Source organism: Sinohyriopsis cumingii, chromosome 16, assembly GCF_028554795.1.
Source record: "Sinohyriopsis cumingii isolate HCF-2022 chromosome 16, ASM2855479v2, whole genome shotgun sequence".
In the NCBI taxonomy this organism is placed as follows: domain Eukaryota; kingdom Metazoa; phylum Mollusca; class Bivalvia; order Unionida; family Unionidae; genus Sinohyriopsis; species Sinohyriopsis cumingii.
The window spans coordinates 81,324,600-81,342,831 of record NC_142976.1 but is presented as its reverse complement, the minus strand read 5'-3'; the positions used below and the strand labels follow the sequence as shown (position 1 = coordinate 81,342,831).

The window sequence follows — 18,232 nt, the reverse complement described above, 5'->3', positions numbered from 1 at the left end:
GAGAGAGGGTTCTAGTTACTTGGAATATTATCAGTCTGTGCTCTGAGAGAGGGTTCTAGTTACTTGGAACATTATCAATAAGTGCTCTGAGAGAGGGTTCTAGTTACTTGGAATATTATCATCATGCAATTTTGTCTGCCATGATTTCTGTTTAAAAACGTTTCACTTTTTTAAGACACATAGATAGTATGAAATTACAACTCACATTTCGTCACATTTGGATCCAATTATCATTATTTACAATAAATTCCTTCATGTTCACACACGAAAATAACTGCACAATATAAACTGCATATATCGTTCATAGGAATATACAGTTGTCACTTTCCCGCCCCTATTCGACAATTATTAACACTGATACATAAACAACCTTCTAAATTTAAATTTACAATAGAAAATCTTAATATTTTTGTTTCTTTTTTCTTTCGAATGATATAATAAAAAATGTGACAAATTATCAAACTAAAAGCAGTACAATAATTATATGTCAAATGAAAAAATAAGTTATATTCTTGTTCGGTACAAAAAGAAAACCTTAAAACAATCATATATAACACAGCCTAAGAAAAAATAGGAACACATATAACAATTACAATTAGAAGTATATTGTTTGGTCGAAATGGTTCGAACAGTCAACGTCATGTCATGCATTTAGAAACACCGAAGCGCAGGCTGGTAATTGGATGACCTTAGTTGGGGTTCGCACAATGTGGAGGCGGTATGCGTTAGAACAACACGTGGATGGAGGTCAGTTGTCTGTCCGCGCTTCAATGTTATGACTGCCTAGGGCATTGATTGGCAAAGAAGTCTTCATCTCAAACAAATATATAAACCATATTATATGTACTGATTGAAATCAGAAACTGTAAACGTTTAAATAAAAGTATTGAAATAGCATTTACCATTATGTCTACAAACCTTTCACATAGAACAAAACTAAATTGTTACTCTATTTTCAAGACATATATATTAGCGAAATAAGATATTGTATAAGGTAAATGCTAGATAAAATTAACAAATGCGTATAAACAGCAAAATGTAAATGATATCAAAGACTTCAAATGCTTTATTCCATACATTTAGTTATATTTTTATATAACAGGTTGGAATGAGGAAATTATTGCATGCACAGTTAAAACGTTTATAAATACACCCTTACAAGTGTAATATAAAGTTTGTAAAATATATAATTTTCATTGGGAAAATAACAACTCATCATTTGCACATGTAACAAGCTATTATGTTAAATAGTTCTATGTCACTTTGGAAACGTCCCCCAAAATAAGGCTTTTGTGTTAAATATGTCCATATCACCTTGAAAACATTCCCAAAATAATCCCAAATATTACAGAAATCAATAATAAAATATATTTAGTATAGGTTTAGTATACATGATCTTTTAAAAAAAATAAGTAAAGCAATTTTCAATCAAGAGCGTGCTTTTTGGAATCCTAAATTCACTAGTTGATCTTAATGCTTATCACGATGGTATACATCACATTTAAATCTTTCAACTGAAATCGTAATCACAAAAAAAGTCTACACTTATTCCTTCCCAAGTTTGTCTTTCACTGGAGTTGGTTCTGAAGTTGGTTCTTCGCCAGACTTCGGTTCGTCAGTGAGCACGATGTTTGTTTCTTCTATGGAGTCCACGCCCTGATAGTAACCTTTACTGGTTCCATCTCGGTAGTACATATGGGTGATTGGATAGGTGGCCCTTTTCCTAAACTGGGGCATTTCCACAATGGGTGTTCGTAGGAATTTCCTCCATCTGTAATGACGGTAAAGGAAGAAAGCGACGACTCCAGCGATGATGAAAACGCACCCCAGTCCAACAGTTAGTCCAACGATCAAAGTTGTGACATCACCAGAAACGTTTGTGTTGTCATTATCTAGAATACAAGCACGACGGGAGTATGAACTGGTATATCCGGTGACAAGAGCCTAATTGATGATTTAGTAACGACCTTAAGTGGCTTCCAATTATTAACAAATTCTGAAGTGCTTGATTTTAATCCTTTATCTTCATATATTCAGTTAGTTTTAGCATACGAACTTTAACTTAAGCATATACCTGATTCTGACACAGAAAATAAAACTAGAAGATCGAGAAGAAAAGAAAAAAGAAAAGAATTTTTAATGAAAGTCAATGTTCAAAATCGGATTTATATAGACTTTAAATTAAATGAACTTATCAATAAATATAAAATAACACAAAACGATTTAAAAAGAATCATCAACATTACAAGTAATATTTCTTAATTCTATTGAGCTGACATTTTCTTATCAAAGACATAAAGGTGATTGTTCAGCAAAGGCAACAAAAGCTGTCTCTAAGCTATGGTTGGGCAAGAAAAAGTTAGACTGTAAACCATGATATGCCGATGGGTGTTTGAATGTCTGCAAAAATTACTTTGTAAAGGAAAGTCCACGAAAGTAGAAAAAATGCGGCAAATAAAACAGACTGATTAAAATCAGATCTCCACTGTCCAACGTGAAGATCTGAACGTGACCACTGTCTAACCATATGTATTGTCTCTTATACATACATGTTTGTGATAACTCCTATGACAATAAATGTCTTACCATACGTATTGTCTCTTATACAAACATGTTTGTGATAACTCCTATGACAATAAATGTCTTACCATATGTATTGTCTCTTATACAAACATGTTTGTGATAACTCCTATGACAATAAATGTCTTACCATACGTATTGTCTATTATACAAACATGTTTGTGATAACTCCTATGACAATAAATAGACACTAGAATCAAACTCTATATTAGATGCTGTTTTCTCTAGCTACGTAAGGAGAACTCGAAGTTTTATGTCCATTATATGGTTAACAATGTCTTTAGAACTACGATTAAAAGAGCACTACATACAAGTTTGGACAGATTACATCAACACGATATATAAAAGTCTTAATTACAGTTTGTTTAGAAGTAGTTGGAATTTAGAAGAAAAAAAACTATAGCTCTTTACCAAAAATATGCCTGAAACTGTAATTAAGTTTAGAACTGCAAATCAAAGGTTTCCTGTTGAAAACACAAGATGGTTAATATTTCCTGTAACAAAATATATATTGCAGTATGTCAGCCGCGAGAAATGGCAGATAAATATAACTATCTTCTGTTGTGTTCTTATTCTCATAATGAAAGACAAAAATGTCTACCTCATATTTAAATTTATGTACTAACGTTTATAAATAATAAAAAAAGTAAAAATGGATACTGGTAACATACGACTATTTCCCAATTTTGGCAGGTTCTTAGATTTTATTTTCCTAATTTTTAAGCCCTGTTGAGCATCACGTGATAATATTACATGCTATATTCATGTTATTCTATACCTCATATGTTATAAACTTTACAATTAGAGTGTAATAAAGTCTTGTCTTGTCTTGCCATTCCCAATCCGTCTTTTGTGTTTTATGTTTTGTTTATGGGCCAATGGCCTAAAACAAGGACGCAAAGAAATTCTTTATATTAGTTGAGTTATAAATATAGGTTAATATTTTGTTTCTTCTTTGTGCCGACATAGAAAGCAAATGATGACAGTTTATTTTCGAAAATGACCTGTCAACTGCACTTGGCCTACAAATTAGAATATCATTTTTTTCTAATTGAAAAATGTATTCTGAAAATTTGTAGACATACGTTGGCAGTACCGCCAAGTAACAACAATTTCACCAAACTAATGACTAAAAATGAAAGAACAATAACAAGATGAATTTATCCATATTATGAAAGGATAACTGCTTAAGTCTCAGTGTCCTCTCAGCGATGACTTAGACCAAAAAGAAAGCGGTATTGAAGTAATAAAAAAATGATTGTTAGGTAGCCAGGAATCGAATTGACTGACGGTCCATTGGTATTGACTATATCAGTAATTGATTGGCAATAATCGATAGGTCGGTTATCTTAGTTCTACGGAATGATATAAAAACACTAAAATGATATAAATCTTGCCAAAATATTCTTAGTCATTATTTCCGGTAAGACTCGATTAAGCATTAATCTACGTGCAACCTTTTATAATTACAATAATCCATTTAAATTATATAAATGTGTATTTCTAAAGGTACAAATCCATTAGTTGTTTCATGCATCAAATTATAATACGACGAAAAGAGAAAAAATATCATAATTTTACGAAATCAGGTGCTCTCTGATATGGAGTCATGATGGAAAACAAGGCGAAATAAAAAGGATAGGGTCATGGTAGAAAATGATTAAAAAAGAAATTTCCATTTTCGAACCATCGACCTTGTGGAAAGAAAGTGACTGTAAAATAAAATAGTATTAGTATAAACATGATGTAAGCTAAGTCTTTCAATACCTTAATACTTTATTCGATTTTACTACTTACAAATTCGTTGAACACTAAACATATATATATGTGTTTGTGAATGTGCGTGCGCGCGCGCACATCCGCAAAAAAAAGATATCGATCTTACATAAACGAAAAATCCGGTTTAATGATTTTGCATTAACGAAGTATATATATATATATATATATATATATATATATATATATATATATATATATATATATATATATATATATATATATATATATATATATATATATATGTTGGGGTTTGGTTGGACCGGGACAAGGAAATCACATTCAATGGGTAAAATTATTTGTCTCCCCACGAGGCTTGCCGAGGGGGGAGACATATAATGTAACCCTGCGACCAAGGTTTCCTTGTCTCAGTCCAAAACCAAATGTAGATTCTTTTTCTCACCCAATAATGTCCTTTAAAGTAAAAAAGAACTTCTCACTTTTGCAATATAGTTCACGCGCAAATGTTTACATGCGGTGTATTAATACAAATATGTTTATGAGTCCTGTGGCGTGACCGTGTCATCTTAAATACACAGTTTTTATGCGTGAGCCAAATAAATAACAACATAAAACGTTGCATAGTATCGAGGTATTATCACATTTAATATATGGATGTTATATGAAATTAACAAGAAATAGCTAATATTTATTACAGGAAAATGATTAATTTTCATCAGTTCCAATTTAGAAAATTATATGGTAAATAATGGAACGATAATGGGCCCACACCTCTGTTGTAGTAGTATAGGCTATTATTATAACGAAAAGTTACATGTGGACATGATTTTTCTGTCTTGGAAATATGGCAAGTGCCACAGTGAAATTTGCTTATGGATTAATGTGTTGACGGATAAATTATTCCTTCTGGCTGGTAAGTGCATTATTTGTCATTAAATATTGTAAGTATATTTTTGATTCAACTGGGGTACAATGAATATGATTAACAAAATTAGAATGAAGCATGTTTGACATAACACATTTCTGGCTGTTACTAAGTTTTCCGTAGTTGTTAATAGAGATGGGAGGCTATGAAGTGTATAGGTCTATAGTTTGTGTGCACAGATCAGTGTTTTTTTCTGTCATAGTTCATTTCGCACAACAGAGAATTTTATCCTATCTGTACCACAGTCAATTTTCAGGTCAGCGTCATTAAATGTAGCAAACAGTATATTGTTTCACACGAAGTATTTAAAACTAGTTAGGTAGCTTTAGCTACATTTAATGACGCTGACCTGAAAATGTACTGAACTATGCCTACATATACGATACAATTTACTATGCTGTGTGGAACGAACTAGCATATCAAAAGACTCGACATCGTATGTGTATGTGTCTTTGTCTCTCTCGAAATATTTTTGTATGGTGTGTTCTCAAAGGTGGATTAACCTTAAGTTACTATGTTTTTGTTATATATTTATTGTTGTTGCTTGATTTTAGAACAACTACGTCAGACAAAGCAGAAGACAACAAGGATTTCTTTTTTTAAAAATGTAGTTCTGATGAGCGCGTGGTCACCTTGACTGAGACGACTGGTCTGAGATGACTAGACTGAGATAAGAAAGGTAAGGTTAGCAAAACAACTTGATTTTTCTGTCGCATATATATATATATATATATATATATATATATATATATATATATATATATATATATATCGCTGATGCAAAATCATTAAACTATTATATGTAGTAAATATAGTATAAAATATTGTATATTGACTTACACGTGCAAGCAATCTCATCACTCCTGTCCCCGCAGTTGTTGTAGTAGTCACACTTTAGACTGCTGTCTATACAGATCCCCGAGCTACAGCTAAAGCTTCCCGACCCACACGGGGCTAGAAGACAGATTAAAAATACAACCTAATTTAGGTATTACTTCTCCTAGATATCTCCTTTGATAATCTTATAAGCCTATGTTTACGTGGTAAATACAAATTTGCTAGTTCGTCTTTTGAGCGAGAGGAGAACAGTCACAGTGAAATCTGTACATCAAGAAACAATGAAGAAACCACACAATTTGTCATTTATATATAATTGTCTACTTTTAGTGGTAAAACTTAAGAAAGAACTAAGAAAACTGTTCTTAAATGTTGCCCTTTTTAGGCAGGTGACCCTTTAAAAGATGTGTCTGCTGACAATGTTTTAATGTATGACTCATCTGCGGTCCGCGAACTCATCCGAATGTGGCATAATATATCGTTTTGTTCAAAATGCGTTATGTACGTAACTGTCTCTGTTAAATTTTTAAAAAAATCATTCAAATTGATATTTTACCACGTGGTTTTATCTCGTGTAACTATTTTTGTTGATATTTTTACTCTCATGACAATGATCTCTTCAGTCTTCTACAAGTAAAATAATGATAGCAAATGCACAGTTAAACAGGATCATCACGTTTATTTCGGGAAATATAAGTGAATTCCATTTTACATTCAAGCTGCCTGGCTACAAGTGACGTCACTGTGATAAAACTCTTTGCGACGTGTTCGATTATTTCCTCTTGAAATGAGCGTGTGTAACGTTTACCACATCCATCTTTGTACGTGGAACATCTTGTTATGATAGCAGTGCAACATACTGGAAAAAAACATCATCAGTGATGATGGATCGATTTCACATACATATACATATACTTCAAGGAAACGCACACAGATGTGGTCATTTACGTTCTCTTTTTATTTATAGATCTTTCATCTCAGCCGCAACCCTACAACAGTACAGGCGATTGTGAAATTTGCTTAGAAATCCACCACTGTTGTCAACTTGCTTACAGTGCCATGATCAGGATACAAAAACTCTTTTCCCCTATTGTATGCTTTCGTATGATCGTCAACAATGTGTGGATATAGAGACTTGTGATCATGATTAAAAAAAGAGCGAGTTACACTGACATATCTTTCAATAAACTTATAAAATATAGATGGCGCTCAAGGTTCCTGCATGTACAAATTCCGATTATAGTTTTGAAATAAAGTAAATATTTACCGTGGGGTGTGAAGGCTGGTGAAGTTTTGGGTTACGGCATGATATCCCCCAAAAAGAAATATATATTCAAGATTCAAGCGTATGGTACACGTACGTGTATTAGTTATACACACGTTATGGTGTGACACGTTTATCGGAGCCCGATGGAAGAGTTACAACCGAGGATTCAGTCTCTTCTGAGTGCTCCGGCAAATATTTTGCAAACTGCAAACAGTCTATAATCGTATTCTTTCATTATGAATTACTAAGTATACAAATTACGTACCAAACACCATCTCACAAAATTGTTATTTTCAAGACGAAACCAGTTGTTTTCCAATAGCACGTGCGATCCCGACATATGTATACGGCTGACTTCTAACAATTGTACTTATCAAACCAGGTAGCAATCTTATTCTGTAAGAATAAATGTTCTTATCCAAAGTTCTTAAATGGCATACTTTAGCTGCATTACTAACACGAGGGTGTGCCAGGGATGTGTACACAATAATAATGAAGCCAGGGATGTGTACACAATAATGATAAGCCAGGGATGTGTAGACAATAGCGATGAAACCAGGGATGTGTACACAATAATAATGAAGCCAGGGATGTGTAGACAATAATGATGAAACCAGGGATGTGTACACAATAGTGATGAAGCCAGGGATGTGTACACAATAATGATGAAGCCAGGGATGTGTACACAATAACGATGAAGCCAGGGATGTGTACACAACAGTGATGAAGCCAGGGATGTGTACACAATAGCGATGAAGCCAGGGATGTGAACACAACACTGATGAAGCTAGGAATGTGTACGCAATAGCGATGAAGCCAGGGATGTGAACACATTAATGATGAAGCAATGGATGTGTACACAGTATTGATGAAGCCGGGAATGTGTACACAATAGTGATGAAGCCAGGGATGTGTACACGATAATTATGAAGCCAGGCATGTGTACACAGTAGTGACGAAGTCAGGGATGTGTACACAATAATAATGAAGCCAATGACGTGCACACAATAGCGATGAAGCCAGGGATGTGTACACAATAGTGATGAAGCCATGGATGCGTACACAGTAGTGATGAAGCCAGGAATGTGTACACAGTAGTGATGAAGCCAGTAATGTGAACACAACAGTGATGAAGCCAGGTATGTGTACACAATTATGATGAAGCCAAGGATGTGTATATAATAATGATGAAGACAGGAATGTGTACACGATAATGATGAAGCCAAGAATGTGTACACAATAGTGATGAAGCCAGGCATCTGAACACAATAATGATGAAGCCAGGGATGTGTACACAATAGTGATGAAGCCAAGTATGTGTACATATTAGAGATGAAGCCAGGGATGTGTTTACACAAGAGTGATGAAGCCAGGGATGTGTACACAATAGTGATGAAGCCAGGGATGTGTACACAATAGTGATGAAGCCAGGGATGTGAACACAATAATGATGAAGCCAGGGATGTGTACACAATAATGATGTGTACATAATAATGATGAATACAGGAATGTGTACACGATAATGATGAAGTCAAGGATGTGAACACAGTAATGATGAAACTCACATTCTTACCATTGGCTATTCTCCAATTATGCAGTGATCAAAATGAGAATAAATGAAGTAGCACCAGTTTCATTTATGATATTTATGAATGAAATTAGAGAGATAAATAAAAATAAAAAACATTTGAAAACATTAATGCACTAGTTTTGTTTCTGTAATTATATGAACAACGTCAATGATCACTATCATCTCATCAGTAACGTATGATTATATGAACAACGTCAATGATCTCTATCATCTCATCAGTAACGTATAATTATATGAACAACGTCAATGATCACTATCATCTCATCAGTAACGTAGGTTCAATATCAGTAAATTAAAATACAAATGCTGATTTCAGCAACCAATGACTGTCTTAAGATTTAAGTCTGGAACATTGCTGATTTCAGCAACCAATGACTGTCTTAAGATTTAAGTCTGGAACATTGCTGATTTCAGCAACCAATGACTGTCTTAAGATTTAAGTCTGGAACATTGCTGATTTCAGCAACCAATGGCTGTCTTAAGATTTAAGTCTGGTATCCAGGACTATTTTCAAACATACACAACCAACCGGAATTGGTATATACATTTGTGTCATTTCCTTAACATAAAACCTGACCATACAATTTTATACCACCTTTTTATATTATAGACTGGTTATCGAAATGTCTTGCATTTAATATACATTTACACACTGTAGTGATAGCTGTAGATGAAGACACTGAATAACATTGCAAATCAGCTCCGATTTTTTTTAAATAAAGAAAACAAATGACTCGTGCCATTTTTGCATCAGTTACTTCCTCCGTGGATCTAATATATTTGATTACTTCTATGGGTAACGTATGTGAACATCAATATTTCTGGAAACAATTTGATGTATGAGACCACTGTCTTTCTTGGAACGACGCTGCCTTATTAACAAATTACCAAACCACCACTGCGACTTTGATATTGGTATTTTACTCACTTCATGATTGGGCAGTTTCATTTATTCCATATAAGTTCTTAACCAAAGCTGAGAACAGTGCATTATGGAAATAGTAACTTCATTAAACTATATGTAATGAACATCAAGAAACATTTCACCGCGTGACCCTCGCTTTTAACCAAGTAAACCTGTAATCCACAAGAATGCTGTAAATGTATACCGATTCGGGCTTACAGTTTTATTTTTGTTGGTTTTAACGACAACCTTCAACACTTTACTGGCTATATCATGGCTAAATAGGAGTTAAGTGCCTTTCACAAGAACGTACCAAAGCAGCTGACCTCAGCAGGCTTGGGTTGGTTTCGAACCCTCAACCCATGGATTACGAGCCAGACGAGAAAAAAAAGCTATCACGGCTCCCAGACATTCAGTCTAATGTGTTTCTGCAGACACAGTATAAGCTTTATTTCTTCTAAACAAGAGACAACTATGGCATTCATCTCTGAGCTATAACTGACAGGTACGATCTTTACCGTTGACTTTTTCAATTGTGCACTAACGTGGGTTCGCTGAGAATTTCAATCTGTGTGTTGTCTTCATTTTATCTTTTGGTATATTATCTCTTTACTTCTTCCCACAACCAGTGGCGTTACTAGGGTTGGTGTCAACCAGTGCGGTAACTCATGGTGTCACCCCCATGGACATTCTTCCGTAAGAGACCGTACAGAATCCTCAGTAATGCTTTTATAGACAGTCAGTTTGGTGTCACCCCCTCTGATGGTGCCATCCGGTGCAGTACAGTTTCACGAATAAAAGCTCAAAGATCCCTTCAAAATTAGTGATTTACTTATCAAAGTCGTTACCGTCACCAAAGCTACACATTTGTCCTTTGAATATATAAGCTTATATAATGTTACAGAAGCATGTGACTTGTGACCAGTTTATTTAACGTCAATCCTTTCTTCCGATCAACCAGCTACCATACATTTATATAATACGTAAAAACACAGTCTTCTAAAAACATATTGGACACTTTTACACATAGACGAATGGAGCACACTGCTAATAAGATGTCATTGATAACAATATTTATAATTGATCTGGTACAATCTCATGTTTATCATGCAGTCCCACGTGTATCATGCAGTCCCATGTGTATCATGCAGTCCCACGTGTATCATGCAGTCCCATGTGTATCATGCAGTCCCACGTGTATCATGCAGTCCCACGTGTATCATGCAGTCACATGTGTATCATGCAGTCCCACGTGTATCATGCAGTCCCATGTGTATCATGCAGTCCCACGTGTATCATGCAGTCCCATGTGTATCATGCATTCCAATTTTACTTTAATTTAAACCGTATAACTTTTCAACAGGAAGACAATATAACAATGATATCATTTTCACATCCATTGCCATACATAATATATGACTTTCACATCAGTTACCACACATATTAAAATAGAAAACAAAATTTGGGTTCCATCAATTATATGAACAGTCTTCCTGAAGATTTATAAAATTTAAAATTTTTAAAAAAGATCAACAAAACAAATTGGAATGGTTTAATAGAATCAGTTCAAACACATAACTCTGTCATTAATACCTGATTGCTGTTGAATGTTAACTATATATATATATATATATATATATATATATATATATATATATATATATACACACACACACACACACACACACACACACACACACATCAGCATGGCTGACAGTGTCAGCTGGTTTATAATGTGCAAATCTCGATATATATCCTCAGCTTTTATAAAACCCGAAAACATGCCGATACAGAAATTTTGGTCTACAGATACGTACAGAACAAATGTTCCTAAAATGTATGCATTTCCCTGAAAAGATACTTACTGATAAATTAAGAATACTCATTAATTTCCTAACCTCGAAATACATACAAATTTCATTTGAATGTATTCTTCTTTGTCTAGGCTGCAAATAGTTCTAAATTTTCATACTAAAATATGTCCCAACATGTACTTCCTCAATGAAGTACTACATTCCAATAAAGAAAAATGTACATTGTGTGTTGTGTAATATCATATACGTGACTCGCGATGTTTGACTTTAATGGTAACAAATGAGTGGTTGTTTTTTTGTTTTTATTTTTAACGTAATTTTAACAATCTGAGCCATATCGCTACGATGACTGCAGTGTGGCAGTTTATAGTGATGTCGAGAATTGGAACACCATGCTGTAGACATGTAACATGATGTCCCACCCAGTCACATTATCCTGACACCAGGCCGACCAGTCCTAGCACTAACCTCTTAACTGAGCGCCAAGCGAGGCGGCTGCTTGTATCATTTTTATGTCCTTGCTATGACTCGGCTGGGGTACGAACCTGCGGCCTCCTGCGGATGTTTTAACCATTTAGGTGGAGCAGTTGGTGCCAAATGAAACTTGAAATAGTATGTTCCTTATTTGGAAACATTTAAAAAATTTTACACAAGTATACTGAACGTAACCCCAACAAGAGTGCCGCCATGAATGTATGCATAAAATATAATGTTAAGATGCTGCTAATTTCGCGAAACTTTAGACAATTTAATTTTTAATGAAAACATAAACAGTGCGTTTATGGTCTACACCTTTGAGATCGATTGTCTTTCTCAGTATATGAGATGATGGAATAATTGTGAACCCATAGTCAGTTCCTTTTCGCTTTCGATTTCATGACATTGCTTTATCTCCATGCAAAAAGATACATTCATATATATATATATATATATATATATATATATATATATATATATATATATATATATATATATATATATATATATATATATATATATAATAATAATAATAATGACGACTTTGTATAGCGCCCAATCTTCAGAAGCTCTAAGCGCTTTACAACATTAGACATCACTTATAAGATAAAAAATATATAATGATATGATTACAAAAACAAACACCATGAAATTAGAAAACATTAAAAACATGCTGAGAATATTTAAGGTAGGAAACATTATTAGGTCTTTAAATTTGTTCTTGCAGTCGAAATAAGTGAGTTTTGAGAGCCCCCTTGAATGTGATCACTGTCTTTGTGTCTAAGTTCAGTGGGCAATTCATTCCACGTTGCCGGGCCCTGGTATGCAAAAGAACGCTGTCCATATGACTTTGTTTTCATACTTAGAATAATGAGTATACGATTGTCAGACGAGGAGCATAAGTATCTTGCTAGTGTGTACACATGGGTGAGGTCGGATAGGTATGCTGGACTAGAGTCCGACAGTGAAACGTAGCACAGAGAACAAATTTTGTGTTTGATTCTCGATCGAATGGATAGCCAGTGTAGGGTACAGAGCAGCGGGGAGGTGTGCTCTGATCGTGGTACTCTAAGTATGATCCGAGCAGCTGTGTATTGAACTTTTTGAAGTTTCTGGAGTAGATATTGAGATGAACCAGACAGAATCGAGTTACAATAGTCCAGTCTTGAAAGTACTAATGAACACACAAGTGTTTTAGTGGCATCAACTGAACGATATTTGCGAATTGAGCTGATGCGTCTCAGCTCAAGATATGCAGCCTTGCATATGTTCATGACATGTTGGTACAATGTGAGAGTACTGTCCAGAGTAACACTATGGTTTCGTACTGATTGTGTGAATTTAATGTTGGTGTTGCTGATATTTATTGTTTGAGGTAAAGAATGTGAATGAGAAATTCTTTGTGTTGTGATCAGAATGGCATCAGTTATATCATCATTCATCTGCAGCTTGTTACATGTCATCCATGATTTCACATCAGAAATGCAGCTCTCTACACCTTGGATGGTTGCATCAACTTCAGTTGGGTGGCTAGATTTGTATATTTGAGTGTCATCAGGGTACAACTGGTGAGACACTGGATGATGATCTATGACTGTTGAGAGCGATTGAGTGTACAGAATGAAGAGAACAGGTCCAAGAACAGACCTCTGTGCAACACCACAACATAGATCAACTGGGCTGGGGTATATTCCATTTGCAGATGCAATTTGTGTCCTGTTGACCAAGTAGGACTTGAACCACAGTAAGGCTGTATCATTAATGCCAGATACAGTAAGGCTGTATCATTAATGCCAAATACATGCTGGAGACGGTGAAGTAATATATCATGGTCTATTGTGTCAAATGCTGCAGACAAATCAAGGAGGGTGAGGACTGTAATCTTTCCGCTATCCAACGCAGAGAGAATGTCATTAACTACTTTTAGAAAAGTGGTTTCAGTATTGTGGCAAGGGCGATATGCATATTGTAGATTGCTAAAAAGACTGTTTGAATTTAGATGAGATATAAGCTGGGATAGAACAACCTTTTCTAAGATTTTTGATATGAATGGGAGATTAGAAACTGGGTGGTAATTCTTAAAATCGTTATGGTCTAGTGTTCGTTTCTTCAGCAGAGGCTTTACAATGGCAGTTTTGAAAAATGATGGGAATTCCGCGGATGAGAGAGAGGTATTAATAACATCAGTTAGTGAAGGCAATACTGGATCTAAGTACTCAAGCAGCAGTGATGTTGGAATTGGATCAAGTTCACATGAGTTTGGTGCCCTCTTCATCAGGATTGTACGTACAAAATCCATAATGACTGGTTCAAATGCTGCTAATGGTTGCCGCTCAAATTCTGTATCCCAACTGTATAGTGACGACGAGTCAATTTAAATTGTAGTGTCAAGCTTATCTCTAATGGTTTGTACTTTGTCACGGAAGAAATTTGCAAACATGTCCGGAAGGTCGACTGGAGAGAAGGTAGTTGGAAGTGGTGCAGATTTGTTCCTTGACATTAGCTTGTTAGTAATCTCGAAGAGCTCTTTGCAGCTGGAACTTTCCATGATCTTAGTAGTGTAGTGGGCTGATTTCACTGCATGGACTATATTTGTGACAACATTCTTCTTAGCGGCTTCATAGATTTGCTTATGAATAGTGAGTCTGGTGGAAAGCCAAAACCTCTCAGCTTTACGGCAGTCACTTTTAGCAGTGCGAAGCTGGTCCCTAACACTGCTATACCATGGAGAACACTTTTGAATTGATACTCTGGACTTGATAGCTGGAGCATGTTCATATATATATATATATATATATATATATATATATATATATATATATATATATATATATATATATATATATATATATATATATAATGTGTGTTTCTGATTCAAAATATAAAGATACATGTAGAAATCATCTACAAAGATAGAGAGATTAATAGTAAGATAGATAATCAAAAAGACAGATTGTAGTAAAGAAAATAATCAACAAATACATTATAAGAAAACTAATATATCAGACACATCCCGGTTTGTGGGCTTACCAATGCAGGCCTTTGTGAAGAGAACGTCAAACCCGTTGTTGGTAGCCGAAGAGTCTGTGTGGAAATGGATTGTCATACTCGTGCTGCTTGAAGTGTAGTTGTCCGCTACCGTTTCCCCACACAGGGCCTCTGAGTTCAGCTTCGTGCTGCTCGTACTGCTACCATCGTACACATTGACATAGTCACTACATACTCCCGATACCTTGTACTCCAACCTGAAACGTCTGCAGCAAAGATATGTGTCTCTTAATTACTCCAAGAGCCGTTTTATCTGTCAACACACACACGCACACACAAACACACCTACCTACCTACCTACCTGCCTGCATGCATGCATGCATGCATACATACATACATACATGCATGCATACATACATACATACATACATACATACATACATACATACATACATACATACGTAAATAAAAATACCCCCTTTGAAGCAGACAGGTGTTGCTTAACATCCACACCGAGAACATTTTCATGTCCCTTGTTTTTAATGAAAATTCTTACAATGTTTGATTAAATGAACAAAAGAGAAATTACCGGTAAATTACATTTTTATATGAATCAGATAATTATAAGGAGGTGGGTGATTCATTTCACAACTTCGGCAAAAATGATATATTCATTGTCAAATGTGCATTTTTGTTCTACACGAAAAGACTTGGAAATAATTAAATCTGAACAAAAAGATCTTTCTGTTAAAGATACGTAAATGTTAAGTGATGAAATGAACCTAAACTGAGCGAAGACAAAGCATCCACTGGAAACCGAGACGGTGTAGGTACAGTTGACATTATTGTCATACTGAACATTGGTGGCTGAATCCAGCAAAATGGCGGTAATGGAAACCGAAGCTCCACATGATCGGTCCAGAAAATCTGGCAATAAACAAAATTGGAATAAAGACAAAACAGTTACACCCTTAGATATGATTCTGGAGGAATTCCGTCTTTCCAAATGAGAAAAAGTCTCCGGTTTGAAAATTCATATATATTTCCTTTAAGCTTGCAACCGGGTTAAAGATGGGATTAAAGTAATTTCTAAATGACGCTGAGAACAAAGGCTCGACAAATCTTAGATTTCTTGTAAAGGTTAGATTTAAAATTTACATTTAATATTTTAAATTAATCAACGTTTGTTTTCTAGCGCGATGCAATATTAAAAAGTATCTATTAAATTATATGTGTATTCTAGACATTCTAGGTCTTTATTATAAATGGTAAACTTAAGATCCATATTGTAGGTTTATAGACACAACATAAGACTCTCTCTCTCTCTCTCTCTCTCTCTCTGCACCGACAAGGAACATATCGTCTTTGTAAAATAGCAGACAAACTGTGTTGACGACCGTGAATATCGACATTTTACCTGTATACTTCCAGTTTATGTGTGCTCTTCCTATATATTCTGCTGTACATATTAATAAATTAGAGTTTTTGAAAATAATCGATGAATGCTTCAACAGCAAACCATCACTTATATTAGTGATATACAAATACAATGCCAGTTAAAATTGCCCCGGTCGATTTCCTATATTTTGAAAACAAAAAAATGGTTCACCAGGTGTACTGAAACTAAACCAATGGATCCCCCATCCTTCTCTCCCTCTCTCCCTCCCTCCCCTCTCTCTCTTCTTCTTCGTTGTCATCTCTCATAACAGCTGTATCTATTTTTGTTATATTTTCCAGTTACGTGAACAAGTCCTTTTAATAATAATAATAATAATAATAATAATAATAATAATTTTGTGCCTCCTCAGATTTGTTGAAACATTTATTATACTGATATACTAAACAGCAACAACAACAAAGTTTACAAGAAAAGAGAGTGTGACAATAACTAACATAACAAAAGATATCGATGATAAAGGTTGGGAAGAGTTATTATTTTGTTAGATAAGAGAAAAGAAAAACACGTTGTGTCAAAATATAAACCATGTCGATATGTTAAACTATCAACGTGATCTTAACCCTGCGTGTTTATTATGACATCCTGGTTAAAGAAACGGAACACTTACCTGTTTTTATACATGTCACGAATGTTATGTTGATGAGAAGGAATATAAATGATGGAATAAACTTCATTTTGATTGAGTTATCTTAGAATTTTAAAATGGAGAAGTATCCTTTTTCCTTCAAAAACTTTAAATGGTTCACTGCGTTATACAGTTCCATATTTCCGTATCGACTTCTCACATGCAATTTAATCTTTAACGGGTCAGTACTTGTTTACAAATGGCGACCGTTACTTGGCGATAAGCCAGACATGAAAAGCATATCGACAAACTTGAATACCGAAAGCGGACCGACTTTCAGTGATAATGATCTTGTAAGGTTTGATTTACCAGCACTATGTTACCTACCATTATTATTATTATTATTATTATTATTATTATTATATATATATATATATATATATATATATATATATATATATATATATATATATATATATATATATATATATATATATATATATATTTTTTTTTTTTTTTTTTTTGAAGGAATAAATTGTCTTCAATTTCAACCTATGTCAGCAATATTTTTGTTGCCATTTTTCCATATTTAAAAAAATATATAGTAGGAAGTACGTAACGTACTGTGGTAATTTTTCTTGTAAGAAAGAAACTTGTGCTAATCATTGCGAAATGCGGGTACTTCAACACATAGCTTAATTTTACAGGAAAATGTTGGAGTTTTGTTCTTCTCCTTATAAATGAACTTAATTTTTAAAAAAGAATTCTGAAGAATACCTGTGTTGTAGAGACTCTCCAAGGTGTGTGCACCCATCAGCAGCAGGGAGGGCGAATCCTACAAAATTTAGAAGGTTCCAAATGTCAAAATAAACCCTCCAAAAAAGAAGGTTTCAACCGGAAATAACGTCGACTACGTTTCAAGAAGAATTCTCGGAGGGAGAAACCTCCTTGGGAGGTCCTCCTGAGTTAGTCCAAATGTGGTTTCTTTTTGAAAAACCCATTAATGGCGCTTCGATTACAAAAAATGAACCAATTCGTTGTCGTCGCTCTCCCTGCTGCTATGAATGAAAATTTTTTTTCAAGACCAA

The 18,232-nt window shown here is 34.5% G+C and overlaps 1 protein-coding gene across 1 annotated transcript; it reads right to left on the bottom strand.

Annotated features, from left to right (window-relative positions):
• Positions 1-1,051: 1,051 nt before the first annotated feature.
• LOC149780885 (neuropilin and tolloid-like protein 2) lies at positions 1,052-17,387 on the bottom strand. The gene is made up of 5 exons (XM_089937987.1): positions 17,187-17,387; positions 15,903-16,047; positions 15,163-15,386; positions 6,083-6,196; positions 1,052-1,892 (listed from the first exon to the last, which is right to left on the bottom strand). The coding sequence occupies exons 1-5, from the start codon at positions 17,251-17,253 to the stop codon at positions 1,546-1,548; spliced, it is 897 nt and encodes a 298-aa protein (XP_089794113.1). The 5' UTR covers positions 17,254-17,387; the 3' UTR covers positions 1,052-1,545.
• Positions 17,388-18,232: the final 845 nt, after the last annotated feature.